This window comes from Podarcis liolepis (assembly GCF_965112155.1).
Source record: "Podarcis liolepis genome assembly, chromosome: 3".
NCBI lineage: Eukaryota > Metazoa > Chordata > Lepidosauria > Squamata > Lacertidae > Podarcis > Podarcis liolepis.
In genome coordinates, this window is record NC_139557.1 from 11,901,347 (window position 1) to 11,918,967 (window position 17,621).

At 47.5% G+C, this 17,621-nt stretch overlaps 1 protein-coding gene across 3 annotated transcripts in view; it reads right to left on the reverse strand.

The window, feature by feature from the left end:
- The window catches only part of PLCB1 (phospholipase C beta 1), a 479,313-nt gene that overhangs the window by 98,779 nt on the left and 362,913 nt on the right, over nucleotides 1–17,621 (reverse strand). For all 3 annotated transcript variants that reach the window (XM_083495891.1, XM_083495892.1, XM_083495893.1), the window contains 4 exons: nucleotides 16,150–16,327; nucleotides 7,330–7,400; nucleotides 4,473–4,569; nucleotides 1,141–1,225 (listed from right to left, as the gene is read on the reverse strand). In XM_083495891.1, coding sequence (XP_083352017.1) covers nucleotides 1,141–1,225; nucleotides 4,473–4,569; nucleotides 7,330–7,400; nucleotides 16,150–16,327 — 431 coding nt within the window. The remainder of the gene's footprint in view (nucleotides 1–1,140; nucleotides 1,226–4,472; nucleotides 4,570–7,329; nucleotides 7,401–16,149; nucleotides 16,328–17,621) is intronic.

Here is a 17,621-nt window from a genome sequence, read left to right on the forward strand (position 1 = left end):
AGGAATACTGGGCCGAGGCCATTTAGGGCTTTAAAGGTCAACACCAGCACTTTGAATTGTGCTCGGAAACAGATAGCTCCTGGAATTTTTGGACTAGCCAGATTTAAATTTTGGTGAGCTCTTTCTTTATCAAAAAAAGAAAATAATTTTCAAAAATACTCTATAGTCAACTGAGTACTCAATCGTGTTAGTTTTCACCTTGTCTCCACCAACACTGTGAGAGTGTTGAGTGAGATTCTAGCCCTGGAGCTCTCAATAAGCAAAGTCCAGCTCCCCTCCTCCCATCCTGCCATTTTCTTTATATGGTATTGTAATTAATAAATTGCAACATTTTAGTGACATGCTGTCTGGTTTTCTGAGGGATTGTTTGGAGCTATAGTTTTAAACAGACCACTCCGTGTCAATGGAATTCTGTACAGATACTGAGCTTCACTGATTTCATCTGTATCTGCCCAAAATTGACGCTGATCATTCCGATTTGATCTGATCAGTGATTCAAGAGTCTAACAGATTGGTTGCACAACCCTACGCAGCAGTGACACAAGTGTCAGCTCTGCTGCACCACATGCACTGCAACTGTACAAGCTGAATTGCATTGCAGCCCCCTAGGACTACATCGTGTTTAGCTGTTAGAACTGCAGAGTTGGAAGGGACCGTGGCGGTCATCTAGTCCAACCCTCTGCAATGCATGAGTCTCTCCCAAACATGGGGCTTGAACCCACAACCATGAGATTAAGAGTCTCATGCTCTACTGACTGAGCTAGCCCAGTGAAGCAACATGCAAGCACAGTTGCAGACATAAAAAGTAACCCATGATCAAATATCTATTGTACCACGCAGCAAGGAGAAAGCTATTCACACAGAGAACAATCTGGAGAAAATAAGATGGAATCAAGATGGCAAACATTCAACTTGAAGCTGAAGCCCCATTTATTTATATGGTCCACTTGCCTTATGGATTCCACCTTCTAAAAGAATGGGAATTAATTTTGTGTGAAATTTATATTTTCATTTTCACTGACTGGCTGCTTAAAACTGGAGACCTTGCTCCTTTGGCCCAAATCAACCTTTCACCAACTGCTTTGCTCAGTTGTGACCAAGTTGCTACATTATTTCCCCCCCAATCAATGTCAAAGATACTCCACAAACTCGACAGGAGACTTCGTGAGCTGCTCGAGTGCTTTGGTTTCCACAAAGGAAGACATTTCAAAACTCTTGTTCCGTTCTGCAATTTAAAAAAGAAAATAAAGGTGAAGAGATGTAACTTTCATGCTACTGAATATATGTAAAATCTCATACCATAGCATCTACAGAATCAACAAAGAGTGCTTCCAGCATTGCAGAATAAGAGGAAAATTGGTAATGGGGATAACTGATGTATGCGCACAAATGCTTTCATTCATTTAATTTCAAAGTGTACTGTTTTTCTACTTGGTCATTTGTCATCCTTTGGGAGGATTCCACAACTAAAGAAATGCACACAGCTGCCTATGTCCCATTTTGCTATTGTTCTATGGCAGGGTTAGGGAATCAACGCTGACCACTGGCAATGTTGGGTGGGGCAAGTTCCATTGTGCTAGTGTAAACCCTTGCACTGATGGAACACATTACAAGGTCATGATATTTTGATGCCAGAAGTGGAGCATCATGTGGCATTTGTGGCATGGAGTCAACACTTTGAAAAGCTTTGCTTCACCATTCGGACACAAATTCTTACTTCCATATATTCCCCTTCAAGGGTTCTTGACTAGAAGCCCAGACTTCTGTTGCACATTATACCCATTTTGCTGTAAAAGCAGCATTTGAATGCTGGCCAAGTAGTTTAAAAAGTTCACTGATGTGAATAACACTCAGATTATTGACAGAAAAGACTTAACTCCTGATCCTCAAACCTATTAACTTAAAAAGAAGTCATGCTGACCTCTACTGAAATATCTCTCTCATGTGGATGTTAAGCCTTAGGCTGCAATCGTAACCCCGTTATTTAGGTTTAAACCTAATGTTTTTATGGGGACTAAGGGATGGTTCAGTCACCAGTTTGGGGCGTAGACCCTACTGTGAAATGAGGCATCAGAAACTTTCATTTCATTTATTTATTTAAATTTGTATACTGCTTTGCCTTTTGGCAGGAAAAGGGACCTATGAATACATTCAATAATTCAGGAAATGAATGAAGTATAACTTTCTACGGCAGCTGGTATATACAGCATGCTACTGGAATATATTTTTGTCAGGGTATCATCCATACTGGGTTTGGTGGCTTAGAGCAAATCTCTAGTGTAGGCAGCTGTAGAAATCTGGGATTGGCATGGGAGGCACATAGACACCACACAGCCCAACGAAACCTTTGCAGACACATACTTACACTGGAGACTACCATACAATTGAATAATGCAAAATGTCCAGAGTTCGAAGAGCTTCTTCAATCATTGCTATTTATGGCCAACAATTACCAGTTTGCGTCTAGTGCAAATAGATTTTAGCAATGCAAGTAGTCTGAGACTGCTAAGCAGAGAAGCTGAACATAGATCTTCAACTTTTAACTGCTCTGCCCACAGTGCCTATGAAATATGTGTGCAACATTGAAATTCAAATGCTATAGACTTCCTTTCAAAGGGCCGCAGCAGAGGTCACCATTGCCTGTCAAACCCAAGCAAAACAGGACAGGCTCTCTCGAAGGGGGTTCTGCTCTACGTAAGGGAAAAGGCGTCAGCTTGTTTGCTCAAGATGTTGCAAAGTGCATTCCCAGCAAGGCCACTTCAGCAAAAAGCAGCAGGCAGTCATGAATATGGACCATTAGTTTCTAACAAAGCAATTTACAACAGAGGGGAAAACAACAGTGAAATGTACACAAGAAGACGAGTTCTGCATTCCTGCGCTGTGTTATGCATGTAAATGAAAATTGCATTTACAAAGCAATAAAAACCGTGTGTGGGACTCATCTAAGGAGACCAGTCAGTGGAAGCCCTGTGTAAGGACTTCTGCTTGCACAATGGCACTCCCCCCTGTGAACCCCAGAGGGCAGACTGTTGTACCTGGCAGGTTGAAATGCTTTTACAAATGGAAAGTTTGTCGTGGCACGGCCTTGAATTCCACCCCCTGCTTCTAGCACAATTCTACGTTTAAAAACTTAAGACAGAATCCAATAGCTGTTTCCCTTTTTTAAAGGGAAATTCCCTTATTCCGAATAGGATTCCTCGCAAGAAAAGGGAAAAGTTGACAGCTATGGAATCCTATCACAGGTACACACTTTATTTCTCATTGATTGGAGAAGAAGAGTTAAGCACATATTTAAATCCTTCCTGTTTCGATCAATGGGGTTCGGAAGTGCTTAGCTTTGACTGATTCTACCATTAACTTTTTGCAATCAGATTGCTTCCAAATTAAGAGGACATTGGTATGAACCATTTTTTTTGTTTTTGAATTGTTCCATCTTACTAATAAATGTTATTGAGTCAAATGTTAAAGCCAGCCTGATTCTCTATCAAGAAACCAAGTTGTGCTTCCTTCCATAAGCAGCTACCATTTTATTATCCTATTGAGTAAACGCTTAGGTAACTAGCACTTGTTTGGTTCACAGATCTTTAAGTCTCAAAACCATTGTTGGCTACATTGCCCTTGCAGAAATTGAACAGACTTTTAAAAATCTTTAAAAAAATTCTGTGAAATTTAGGGCTGGGCAATATAGTGGTACCTCGGGTTACATACGCTTCAGGTTGCATATGCTTCAGGTTACAGACTCCGCTAACCCAGAAATATTACCTCAGGTTAAGAACTTTGCTTCAGGATGAGAACAGAAATCGTGCTCCAGCGGTGCGGCGGCAGCAGGAGGCCCCATTAGCTAAAGTGGTGCTTCAGGTTAAGAACAGTTTCAAGTTAAGAACAGACCTCTGGAACGAATTAAGTACTTAACCCGAAGTACCACTGTACCTGGTTTTCAACATTGCAATATGTCACCAGCTAAACACTGCAATGGAGCAGTCATTGGAGATCGCATGGTTGAAGGGTGGAGATCAGGTGAAGGAGCAGTTATGAAGATTAAGAGGTACGTGCTATGTGCACTGCAGACTCCTGCTCTCGGAGGCAGGTGAGCCTTTGCGTTTGGAGGGCGAACTCCTTCCACTCCTCCTTAGACAGAGAGATGGAGAAGAAAGAAGCAGCCCAGTTGCAATTCTGGCATCAGGACGTCATGGTTACGGGAAGGCACCAAGGCTGGGAGTGAGACTGTTCTGCCATTGGAGGGGAAAGGGAGCTGAAAGGGAAGGCAGCCAGTCAGCTGCCAAGGGGGCTTACAATTATACTGCCCCCTGGAGCTTTGAAGGCTGTGCTTTGCAATACATTGCCAGCTCAATTATTCTGAAACGGTTCTTAGGTGTGGTCTACAAATGGGTGCTGGACGATATATCGGTACACCGCCCAGCCCTAGTGACATCTGCCGAGAAATATAGTTCTGTGGAACCTTCCATACTCACTTTTCGATGTTTCAAACGACTCAAACTTCACAGGCTGTATGTAGTTCACCAAGTTTGACATTTCCTCAGTGGCCATGGCCTCGCTACCAGCTGTCCCCTAGAACGGAGACAGACGAAGGTCAACATTTCTGTCAAAGCATCCACTGCCCCAAGTTAACTTCATAAAGACTACCAAGAGGTGCAACTATGGATAATCTTTTTAAGGGCCTCTGACATTATCTATTAATAGCCGATGGGTGGTGTTCAACTAAGGTTTCCACAGAGCAGACCCAAGTTAGTAGCCCTAGCTTGGTCATGTTCACGAATCTCAAAGGGTCTACCGATTAGCTGAACACCACTCTATTTTTTTCATTCAAAATCCAGGTGCACTGAACCTCTGTGGGAGCAAAATGAGCTACTGCTGTCTATCTCTATTACAAATTCCCAAACTACAACATTCGGTGCCATTAGAAGACTTTCAAACCTCGTAACACCTCTCAAGTTAGAATGATAAGGAAATCCACGTAAACCAGCTATCTGTTTTATTCTTACGGGCTTTACAGGCATAATTTGTCTCCCTAAGCAGCTCGCAGCAATTAAAATTCAACACATTGCTCTGCTGGGTTGTTGCAGAAAATAAGACTCATGTACTCAGGAGTACAAACGTAAAGGAAAGGCACCAACAAGGGAAATAGATTGGAGGGGAAAGACTCGGTCTGATAATGCCCGGACAAAGAAGCGAGGACCAATATTAGGCACCTGCGTCCATTTGGGGCCAGATGTATATCTTGCTGCTGGTGTGCATCATCATAAAGTTGGGAGGGACCCCAAGGGTCATCTAGTCCAACCCCCTAGAATTCAGCTAAAGCATTCAAGACAGATGGCCATCCAACCTCTGCTTAAAAACCTCCAAGGAAGGGGAGTCCACTGTGAGGATACCCAGAGCTTACAGGGTTAACAGCTCAAGGGAAATGACGTCCTGTCACTGGGGGAGCGTTCACATCTTCGTTATGTGAACATTTTTTACTTTCTGTTTTGGCTGCGACAGGAGAGGCATCATGTCTTTGCTCTCTCCTGGCTGATGTTGTTTTGCTGCTGTACAATAAAGCTTTGTAGAATAGGAAGCTGCTGTATGAGAGTTTTACTGCATGGCTGAGATTCCTTCCACACAGGCGCACCACTGCGCAAGATATTCTGTTGTAGCCAGGAGCAGCAGGTTGGCACAGTGGAAGTGGACTGGACGCCACAATAGTCCCGCTGTTCGCAGCCTTGATGGACTCTCATTGGAACATCCACAACCTCCCGAGGGAATCTATTTGAATTATCAAATAGCTCTTAATGTCAGAAAGTTCTTCCTGGGGTTTAGTCAGACTCTCCTTCATGGGATGGAAGAAGGAGCAGCTATGAAACAGCCTGTGGGCCTCTGGTCAGTAGTGGAATCCAGGCTGGCCTTTCCTTGCCACGGCTGTATCACATACAGCAAATGCCAGCGTCCGTTAACTGCTTGTTTATTACTTTTTTTATTTGGGGGGCAAATGGCTGTTGGAATTCTTTCTGGAAGAACCGGGAGCAAGGCCCTTGCAGCTACTTATTCACTGGATGGTGGCAGAGGCAACACCTTCCCCTTGTCCTTGGGTTCCTCTTAGGAGGAGAAGGGGTGAAATCTCCCAGTGGATTTTTTACTCCTGACAAGTGACAGAGGCAAACTGTCTGCAGATGGCTTCAAGCATCCTGCAAATGCTATGAGGACAAAGTAATCTGAACTGCAGGTCGCCATATCAAATCATCAAACTTTTCCAGTTACTCTTGTTTCATGTGAGGTTTGTTTGTCTGTTTGTTTGTTTGTTTGTTTTAGGATAACATACAATCTTTCTTGATTTAAATTATGATTTCGCTGCAAAGGAGGCATGGTGTATTTTTTTGTGTGAACATGGCAGTGGTGGAAGGCACCCCCCGTTTTGAGGGATTGTATTGAAAGGGAGCGGGCTAAAGCACTTGTGCATTTAGACTGAAGGCAACAATGAAAAAAGCAACAACACTGCCCTTATTTCCCATGAATAATAAAATGTTACATTTTTTATTTGCTCTCAGTGATGTCATCCAAATCTTTCTAGATGGCATAGAGAGCGTCATGATATTATCCTATTTGCTGCAAGATCCTGATTGGATAGGCTCTCTTAAGAAAGGACAAAGAAGAAGAAGAGTTTGGATTTGATATCCCACTTTATTACTACCCGAAGGAGTCTCAAAGCGGCTAACATTCTCCTTTCCCTTCCTTCCCCACAACAAACACTCTGTGAGGTGAGTGGGGCTGAGAGACTTCAGAGAAGTGTGACTGGCCCAAGGTCACCCAGCAGCTGCATGTGGAGGAGCAAAGACGCGAACCCGGTTCACCAGATTATGAGTCTACTGCTCTTCACCACTATACCAAGCAGCAGAGGCAGCAGAGAGAGAAAACAATGGCTGCAAAACACATAAACAGAGAAATATACAGAGGCTGGATGGGAAGATGTCCTGTGCAATTTGGTCAGTATCATTTCTGCACCTGAACTGTGATACTGACATCTCAAAAGCCACATAATTTTAGCTCAAGGCCCCCCAAAACCTCAGCAGGAGAGAAAACTTTTGATGCAGACATGAACTTCAAAGCATGGAGCCAGAGTGCAACCTAGGATCCCATATTCCCGAAATAAAGCCAGCTCTAAAACGTAGGTCTCTTCAGATAAGCTTGATAGTTCAGTGGCAAATATCTGGTTCTGTGGCAGCGCCTTGGCCCTCACTATCCACAAGATGGCACTGCAAGACTGTGTCATGTGGACGAACATGTAAACATGCTTTCAAAGTCACATCAGGACTTCAAAAATGATTCATCACTTACTTCATCCATTGATGATTTTTTGCAGTCATCGTCGTCATCGTCGTCATCGTCACTCTCGATCTCTGCTTCTCCTGCAACATTTTATTTGAAGAAAGGAAACTCAGTGTAGTCAACCGCCTCCCAATATTCACACCTTTAAGCTGCTGTTGTTACCAGAGTCACTTTGCTTCATCCAAATGCAACTACAGTACCATAGGCTGAAGATGGTATCTTGGTCTAGTGTTTTGGCTTTCAAAGCATTCCTCTGTGGCCAAAAAAGCCATTATCCCTTCAACACATTAATGAACAATCAGTAACATCATTATGATATTTAGCCATACTTACAAATTACGAAGTGCCAAAACTCCCATTCCCCATTTTCAAGGTTAAACTTTGGTTACTTTTTGGTGGCTTTCAAGAAAGTAGCAGAAAGAAGAAATTCCAAAGAAATTTCCCTAGTAGGGTGGGTTTACTGTACTTTTGTAGATTGAAGTGGCAGGATTTTTGTTTCTTTTAATTTCCTTTAAAAAAGTAAAGCTTTGCTCAATGGCAAACCCCCTCTGAGTGTAATTGCCAGTGGGGATCAGATGGATAAGGATACATTAAATGGGTGAAGAGAGGAGGGTCTGAATCAAATCCTCGCCCCCCCCCCCCCCGCTTATAATAAAAAGGTAAAGGGACCCCTGACCATTAGGTCCAGTCGTGACCAACTCTGGGGTTGCGTGCTCATCTTGCTTTATTGGCCGAGGGAGCCGGCGTACAGCTTCTGGGTCATGTGGCCAGCATGACTAAGGCGCTTCTGGCGAACCAGAGCAGTACACGGAAACGCCATTTACCTTCCCACTGGAGTGGTACATATTTATCTACTTTTACTTTGATGCGCTTTCGAACTGCTAGGTGGGCAGGAGCAGGGACCGAGCAACGGGAGCTCACCCCGTCACAGGGATTTGAACCGCCGACCTTCTGATCAGCAAGTCCTAGGATCTGTGGTTTAACCCACAGTGCCACCCGCGCCCCGCCGCTTATAATACTAGCTTGTTAAGAAAGCAGCAGCAGTCAATATGAGGGATGCGTCAAGTTCCTTTTTCCTTTGCCAGACTAGCACAGAAGAAGTCAGGTCATCAGCCTTGAAAGATATTTTTTTTAAGTTTAAAAAAGATGGAGAGGGAGAAAAGGGCCAAAGGAAAACTCTAGGCCACTTCATCCTGGATGTCAGGGAACTGACATCGGAAGGAAGGGAGGTGGAAGGGCTCACACAGGTTGGGAGAGACTCAGCAGCTGAAGAGGGAACCAGCAGGGGGAGAGGAGGTGAGCCGAGGGAGGTGGAAGGGCTCACACAGGTTGGGAGAGACTCAGCAGCTGAAGAGGGAACCAGCAGGGGGAGAGGAGGTGAGCCGAGGGGAAGTGAGCAGGAGGGATGGCTCAGAGACACTTCCAGCGAAAACAGTGGGGAGGTTTCAGGACCTCCTGTAGGGACACCCACTCCTCGCCGGAAACTGCCACGTCGTGAGTCCAGGAGACGCGTTTCCGTTAAGGAGCTTCTATGCTGGAAGCGCTTCCGCAGACAGCCACTGTCAGACTCTACGAGTGATTAGAGCAGACATGTTTGAGGAGCTCTGTCACACACAGAGGTTTGTGGAGCCGCACAAACTCTGAGGGAGCACGATTTTACGCACAAGCAGCTAATCATCCCATCACAGCAGTCTGACAGTCTCTGTACGCTGCCTGTGCAGGAGAAAGCATCATGAGCGACCCGGCCGGAACCGGAGGAGCAGGGGCTGGAGCTGGTCCAAGCTTGGAAGAAAGATACCGAGCGTTGGAAGTCCAACTTGCGCTGCATACGGCGAGGCTTGAGGAGAGAAGGGCTCAGGATGCAGACACGAAGGGGAGAGCCACCCAGTTCCCCAGAAAGGTACCTGGATTGGTGCAGAAGTTTGGGGGGGACCCCAAGGACTACCATGCCTTTAGGACAGAGATGCAATATGCCCTTAATGTGCAGTTTGATGAGTTCCCTGATGAGGAATCGCGAGTTGCGTTCGTGATTGGGCATCTTGAGAAGGGCGCGAGGGATTGGGTTCGACCCCTGATGGCAACGCACAATGACGTCTTAAAGGACACTATGAAATTCTTTCGTGCAATGGATATCATGTTTTCCAGCGATATTGAGGAAGGGTTGGTGCGCAGACAGTTAATGGCTTGCAAGCAGGGAACCCGATCTGTCCGTGAGTACTGGACTGAGTTTACCATGCTGGTTCACAGATTGGGGTGGGATTTATCGGCGGCACCCATTCAGATGCTATTTGAAGAAGGTCTTTCTTCGGCTGTGAAAGACGAACTGTCCCGGAGCCCCAGGGCGGTGTCTATGGATCAGCTGACCAAATCTGCGCTGACCATAGGAGCGCGCCAGGAGGCAAGAGCCTTGGAGAGGCGGGAAGGGAGAGGGGAACGTTGGAAGGAGTTCCGCATTCCAGACATTCCTGAGCCAGCTTTCCCGCCGGCAGAGCCGATGGAAATTGGAACAGCGCGCGCGCGCGCAGTTTCAAAACCCAGTGAGGGGGCTAAGAAGGAGGGAAAGGGCGCCCGGAAATGCTATCTCTGCCAACAGCCAGGCCACTTTGCCAGAGTCTGCCCCCAGAGGAAGGAATGGCAAGGGATGGTGGGAGCTGTTGAGGGAGGAGAGCAGGGGGAAACGGAGCAGGTAAAAGCCAACGCCTGGTTGCCACAGTCGGGGCACTGCAGCCAGGCCAAAGAGCAGTGAAAGTGCCCGTGCCAGAAGCTCCTCAACCTGCTCTAGTGATTGAAGTGTCGCTAGAGCTGCAAAATGGACACCCCTTAAAAATAAAGGCGCTGTTGGACTCAGGCAGCTCTTGCAATTTTATGAGCAAGGAGTTTGCTGCTGAACACCAGATACAGACGATCCCTTTAAGCAACCCCCTGCAGGTGACCACGATCGATGGCAGGGAGTTGTTGGGAGGAGGAGTCAGCTTGCAGACCGTCCCAATGATAATGAGGGTGGCAAGGCACACAGAACTGATAGCGTTTAATGTGGCCACCTTGGGAGGCGCTCCCATTATTTTGGGAATGAGCTGGCTAGCACTACATGATCCGCTGGTGGGCTGGCATCAAAGAGTGGTTTCCTTTGGTTCAGCACATTGCTTAGAACACTGCAAAGGGGAAAAGGGTTCAGCAGGGGCCCAAGCCTCCCTAGCAGGGACTGAAGTAATGGAGAAGGTGAAGGTACCACCCCAGTATGCAGATCTCAGCGACGTGTTCAGCGAGAAGGAAGCTGACCAACTACCCCCGCATAGGCCCTTTGATTGCCAGATCAATTTACTCCCTGGAGCACAGCTTCCTGTAGGCAAGTTGTATGCCATGTCAGACAGAGAAATGCAGGAGCTGCGAGAGTTCATTGACAAGAACCTGAAGAGAGGCTTCATCAGAGAGTCCAAAGCAGCGGGGGGTAGCCCAGTGTTTTTTGTGGATAAAAAGCACACGGACAAGCCGAGACTTGTATGCGATTTCCGGCGGTTAAATGCAGTGACAGAACCAGTCGCTTTCCCTATGCCCAGGATTGATGATATTTTGACCAGGGTGCGGAAGGGAAAGATTTTTACAAAGCTGGATCTAAGGGGGGCATACAACCTGATACGTATAAGGAAAGGGGATGAATGGAAAACCACCATGTTCACCCCTTTGGGGGCATTTGAATATCTCGTTATGCCTTTTGGATTACAAGCAGGCTCAGCGTGCTTTCAATCATTTATGAACCACGTACTGGGTCCTCTGCTCTACAAGAATTGCGTGGCCTTCCTAGATGATGTGTTGGTGTATTCGGAGAATGAGGAGCAACATGTGAGAGACGTCAGAGAAGTGTTGAGCAGGCTGCAAGCCAACAGGCTGTGGGTGAAACTGGAGAAGTGTCAGTTTCATACCAAGGAGGTGGAATTCCTGGGGTACCTCCTGTCCGACAAGGGATTGGCCATGGATCCCGGCAAGGTTCAGGCAGTGCTGGAATGGAAAACACCCAAAACCAAGAAGGACGTGCAGAGGTTCCTAGGGTTTGGAAACTTTTATCGTAAGTTCATCCGAAATTTCGCCCACCTGACGGCGCCCATTACGGACTGTCTCAGCAGTAAAAAGAAGTTTGTTTGGACTGTGGAGGCGGAGCGAGCGTTTGAGGAACTGAAAAGGGCCTTCGCCTCTGAGGGACAACTTCTGCATGTGGATTTACAAAAAAAGCTGAGGGTCGAAACAGACGCATCTGACAGAGCCATAGGGGCGGTGCTTCTTCTTCTGCAGCCAGGGAAAGAGGAGTCAGAGTGGCGACCGTGTGCCTTCTTTTCGCGAAAGTTGAACAAATCCGAGAGGAACTACACGGTGTACGACCGGGAACTTCTTGCCATTCATGAGGCTTTCCGGAGATGGAGGCACCTGCTAATTGGTGCACAACATAAGGTGCAAGTGTGCACGGACCATAAGAATCTAGAGTATTGGAGAACTGCGCGAGTGCTCAACCAACGGCAGTTGAGATGGGCCCAGGAATTCTCCAAATTTAACTTTGAGATTTGTTACGTGCCAGGCCCAGAGAACGTTAGGGCGGACGCTCTCTCACGCAAACCTGAATATTTGGAGGGGGAGGGAGCACCCGAAGAGACCCATGTCATTCCAGAGGACCGCTGGGTGTGTGGGGCGGCATTGGTGGGGCAAAGGGAATTGGTAGAGGGAACGGTGCATGATGAATACGCCCAGGACAAACTCAGGGGTCTCAGGAGGGAGGGAGACAAACCCGGGGGTTTTGAGGAGAGAAACGGGGCGTTGTACTACAAGGGAGCGTTATATATACCTGAAGGTGAATTGAGGGAGAAGGTACTCAAGCAACTGCACGATAGCCCAACAGCAGGGCATTTTGGGCAACACAAAACCATGTGGCTGGTTACCAGGGAATTTTGGTGGCCCAAGGTCAGGGAAGATGTGCGGGAGTATGTGAGAGGGTGTGACCAATGCCAACGAGCCAAGGGGGAGAGGCGGGCACCGGCAGGTTTATTAGAACCACTACCCACACCTGAAAGACCATGGGAAACAGTGGCAATAGATTTCATGACTGATCTGCCGAGGTCCAGAGGGAAAACAGCCATAATGGTTGTGGTAGACCTGTTAACCAAAATGGCCCACTTTATAGCCTGCTCACATGCGGTCACAGCAGAAGAAACCGCTAAATTGTTTGTAGAAAATGTGTTTAGGTTGCATGGCGCCCCCTTGAGGGTGGTTTCAGACCGAGGGAAACAATTTACTTCCAGGTTCTGGAGGAAGCTCATGAGCTTATTGCATGTAGAGGTTAATTTCTCAACTGCCCGGCATCCAGAAACCAACGGGCAGGCGGAAAGAGCTAATGGTGTCCTCCAGCAATATTTGAGGTGTTATGTGAATGACAGAGAGAATGATTGGGTGGAGAAGCTGGCGTTGGCAGAATTTGCCTACAACAATGCAGAGAACGTGTCCACGGGGATGAGCCCCTTTTTGGCTAATCATGGGTGCCATCCCCGAGCCTTCCCAGGGGGGTAAGGGGAGAACTGGAGCGTTCCAGCTGCAGAACAGTTTGTGGAAGAAATGGAAGTGATCCATCGCCAGCTCCAACTTAACTTAAACAGGGCTAAGGAGGAATATAAGAGGCAGGCAGACAAAAACAGAAGGGAAGGTGAAAGCATTAGGGTGGGGGACCAGGTGTGGCTGTCTACCCAAGGGTTACCATTCAAAGGGGGTTGTAAGAAGTTAAGACCCAAAAGGCTGGGCCCATTTGAAGTCACGCAGCAGGTCAACCCAGTGGCTTTCAGACTCCGGTTACCGAACCACATGAAGCTGCACCCAGTTTTCCACAGGTCGTTGCTGTCACCGTATAAAGGGGACAGAGAAGGGAGGGTCAATAGGGGACCAGCAATGGAGGAGAAGGAACACAGCTACCATGTAGCAGAGATTCTCGATTCCAGGTGGAAGGGAGATCAAGTAGAGTATTTGGTGATGTGGGAAGGGGAGCCAGAGTCGGAAAACACCTGGGTCATGGCAGAGGAGGTAGATGACGAGGTTTTAATAGAAACTTTTCATCAGAGATTCCCACGTAAACCTCAGCCAGTGGCGAGGTTCCGGAGGGAATACTTTGCCACCACCGACGAAGAAGAAGAGTTGGAGGGGTTCGTTGATTCCGAGGAGGAGGAGGATTCAGCGAGCCGGAACGAAGACCGATGGAGAGAAATGTTCGAGACATCTGAAGATGAAGAGGATTCTTTTCGGGGTTTTAACTCCTCACCGCCCAGAGGAGAGAGTATGGGCGGGGGGGAAGGGGGCCCTGGAGGGGAGGTGGATGTCAGGGAACTGACATCGGAAGGAAGGGAGGTGGAAGGGCTCACACAGGTTGGGAGAGACTCAGCAGCTGAAGAGGGAACCAGCAGGGGGAGAGGAGGTGAGCCGAGGGAGGTGGAAGGGCTCACACAGGTTGGGAGAGACTCAGCAGCTGAAGAGGGAACCAGCAGGGGGAGAGGAGGTGAGCCGAGGGGAAGTGAGCAGGAGGGATGGCTCAGAGACACTTCCAGCGAAAACAGTGGGGAGGTTTCAGGACCTCCTGTAGGGACACCCACTCCTCGCCGGAAACTGCCACGTCGTGAGTCCAGGAGACGCGTTTCCGTTAAGGAGCTTCTATGCTGGAAGCGCTTCCGCAGACAGCCACTGTCAGATTCTACGAGTGATTAGAGCAGACATGTTTGAGGAGCTCTGTCACACACAGAGGTTTGTGGAGCCGCACAAACTCTGAGGGAGCACGATTTTACGCACAAGCAGCTAATCATCCCATCACACTATAGAATACAACGAGCTCCTCCAAAGACAAATTCTGAGAAATTTCTCCTACCTTTTCCCATTTTAAAGACTTGAGACTTAACCTTCCCTTCACTTCCTCAGTTCTTGAGGGCTTTGTTTCGTGCTCAGGGGTAGGGCTATTGTTTTAGCAGTGAAACAGCACAGACAATGAGTTTATGTGTACAACCTGGAGAGTCCTTCTTTTCTGACTCTCAGCTAGACCCCAATCTGAGCAAACCTGTGCTCTCTGCTCCTCCTGAATAGCCTCTTCTGTAGCTAAGCTGAGCAAAGCGGTGCAAAGTTTTAAGGAACTGCTCTTCAAGAGAAGAAAAAAAGGACGAACACTTCTCAAAGTTCTCTTATTCAAGCAACATTGCTGAATGGATGTCATGTTGTCATCAGCTACTTATCCTTCTATGGAACAAAGGAGCTATTTCTCAGCTGGGAAGAAGTAGGGACCAGAAGAAACGTACCAATGTCCCCACTGTGGAAGGACATGTGGATCCAGAATTGGCCTCCACAGTCACTTACAGACTCATTGTTAAAACCGTGTTTATGGAAGACAATCTTACTCGGCTATGAGTGATCGCCAAAGAAGAACAAGAAGATAGCATGGAAACATTTGTGATAACATCATCTATCAATTAGCAGCCAATTTTGAAAGGACACTTTCTGCCCCAGCCACACTCTACTTCTCTCTCTGTGTGTGTGCAAGACTGTTGGAATTCTCTTGTTGAAGGGCTGTGCTATGTGTGAGAGAAAAGGAGCTATTACTCCAAAGCTTGAAATCCTATATTATGATCTGAAATAATGAGGCTATCTTTCTTGGGGTACAGACATGGAGAAATGAGGCCTTGCTCTAACAGACTTCAGGAATGGTGTCCTGGTGTTGATGCTAAAGCTTCTGAATGGATGCTAACAAGTGAAGAACCAAGGGAAAGAAATTGGTTATGGTTTGACATAAAAAGAAAGATGCTGCTGTCATGGAAACGGACTGCAGGGAGTTGGACACAGTGGCAGAAAGCAGGCAAGAATCACGAGCTTTGCCTTACTTGGCGCAAAGGTTGAGGTTGAGCAATATTGAAGCAGCAATAGTGAGGATTTGCCTGTATTGATTCCCTCCATTAGAGGTGCTCAGCTGGCCTGCTGTGGAATAATTCTGCCCCTGAGGCATATTCAAAGTTTGTCAAGAGTTTCACTTGCAAGGATTTTTTTTTTAAGGTGTTTTAGAGCGACAACAAAGAGATGTCCTAATACAGTGGTACCTCGCAAGACGAATGCCTCGCAAGACAAAAAAACTCGCTAGACGAAAGGGTTTTTTGAGCTGCTTCGCAAGACGATTTTCCCTATGGGCTTGCTTCGCAAGACGTAAATGTCTTGCAAGTTTGTTTCCTTTTTCTTAACACCGTTAATACAGTTGCGACTTGACTTCGAGGAGCAACTCATAGAACGCGGTGTGGTAGCCTTTTTTGAGGTTTTTAAAGACTTTGGTGATTTTTGAAGCTTTTCCAAAACTTTCCCGACACCGTGCTTTGCAAGACGAAAAAAATCGCAAGATGACAAAACTCACAGAATGAATTAATTTCGTCTTGCGAGGCACCACTGTACATGCTGGTCCCCTTCGATTTTCTGTGTAACATGTGCAATATGTAAATAATTAAATTTGCATGTGAGCATTAGGAATCAAGCCATAAATGGCACCTCCTTTATTAAGGTGACCATTTGAAGAGGTCTTCAGATCTGTCTGCCAGACCACTGTCTGGAAAATAAAGTAGCTTCATACAATACAAAATCTGGGCACCCCTGTTCAACAAAGTGTATCCTATGTTTTTTGAAGAAGTCGAGGATAGCTATGACTATCAGAACCAGTGGCTTGCATTTGTATTATGCAGAGGATATTTGTGTCTATGTGTGTTTAAAAGTGGTAGTAGTTTTGTAACACGTGCTTCCCCCGCTTTTTAAAAACAATATATTGCAGGGAAAGTGTTTGTTTACCGGCTCCAGGAGAGGAGGGCTCAAACCCGCTGGAAGCATCGCTACACGCATTCGAAGCTTGTTCAGACAGTTTTTTCCTCCCACTGCCATCCGCAGACTTCTGGGACTTCTTTTTATTCTTCACCAGAATTTTGTACATCAGGTCTGCCGGGCTTGGAAGAGGAACGCCACGTTCAAGCTGAGAAAGGAAAAGAAACTGGCAGTAAAGCTGTGTCTTTTTTGAAGCACGATTTCCACACGTCGGGAGACATTTGGGCACCTGAGGCCAACCACAAAATGGCGTCGCTCTCCCCAGGAAAGAAGAGGCGAGGGAAATCTACATTGTGAACAGGGGGTGGGGAGAAGGAAATCAAATCAACCTTACCCTATGGTTGAAGTGGGAATAAAAGGCTGCCATGGGGAGGGGGGGGACAGACCTGCTCTGAATCATGGCAGGTGGATGTAGAGCCCAGGAGACCCCAGAGGGCAGCCCCCACCATTTCCTGTCTCAGAGTGGGAAGAGATCAGCAGTGCCTCCTATCTGCCAAGAGGCCATAGCTGTCAATGTTTCCCATTTTTTAAGGGAAATTCTCTTATTCTGAATAGGATTCCTCGCAAGAAAAGGGAGAAGTTGACAGCTACGCAAGAGGCCACTGTGGAGGTGGCATGGGGGCGGGGCCTGCCAAGGAGGCAGAAGATGCAGCCATTGAAAAGCATGCCACAGCCATCACTGCCACTGCGGCAGCAGCAGTGGCCAATGCATTCCTTCGAGGCTGGATCGGCTGCCCTTTCATAGAATCAGAATCATAGAGTTGGAAGAGACCACAAGGGCCATCGAGTCCAACCCCTGCCATGCAGGAAACACCATCAGAGCACTCCTGACATATGGTTGTCAAGCCTCTGCTTAAAGACCTCCACAGAAGGAGACTCCACCACACTCCTTGGCAGCAAATTCCACTGTCGAACAGCTCTTACTGTCAGGAAGTTCTTTCTAATGTTTAGGTGGAATCTTCTTTCTTGTAGTTTGGATCCATTGCTCCGTGTCCGCTTCTCTGGAGCAGCAGAAAACAACCTTTCTCCCTTCTCTATATCAGTGTTTCCCAACCGGTGTTCCGCGGCACACTACTGTGCCGTGAGACATCGGCTGGTGTGCCGTGGGAGGGAGGCGGGCGAGAGGCGGCGGCGGCGAGGATCCGGCGGGGGTGGGGGGAGCGGGGGCCGTCGCGCGCAACCGAACTCACTTGGCGCGCTGCCGGCTTGTCCTCCTTCAACCCGGGTCGGGCCAGGCCTGCTCACGTCCCCGGATCCCCTAGCAGCAGCCGCACGCTCTCCAAAAGCGCAACGCTGCGCGCAACCGCTCGGCCAGCTGGTGCTCTGCGACTCCGCCCTTTCCCCTCCCAGCGCCGGAGGGTTCGCGCGACCGCAGCTGTTCCCTTTCGCAGCGCGCGGGAAACAATTCCAGGCCGATTGCCTTGTGCCGAAAAGCACCGCCT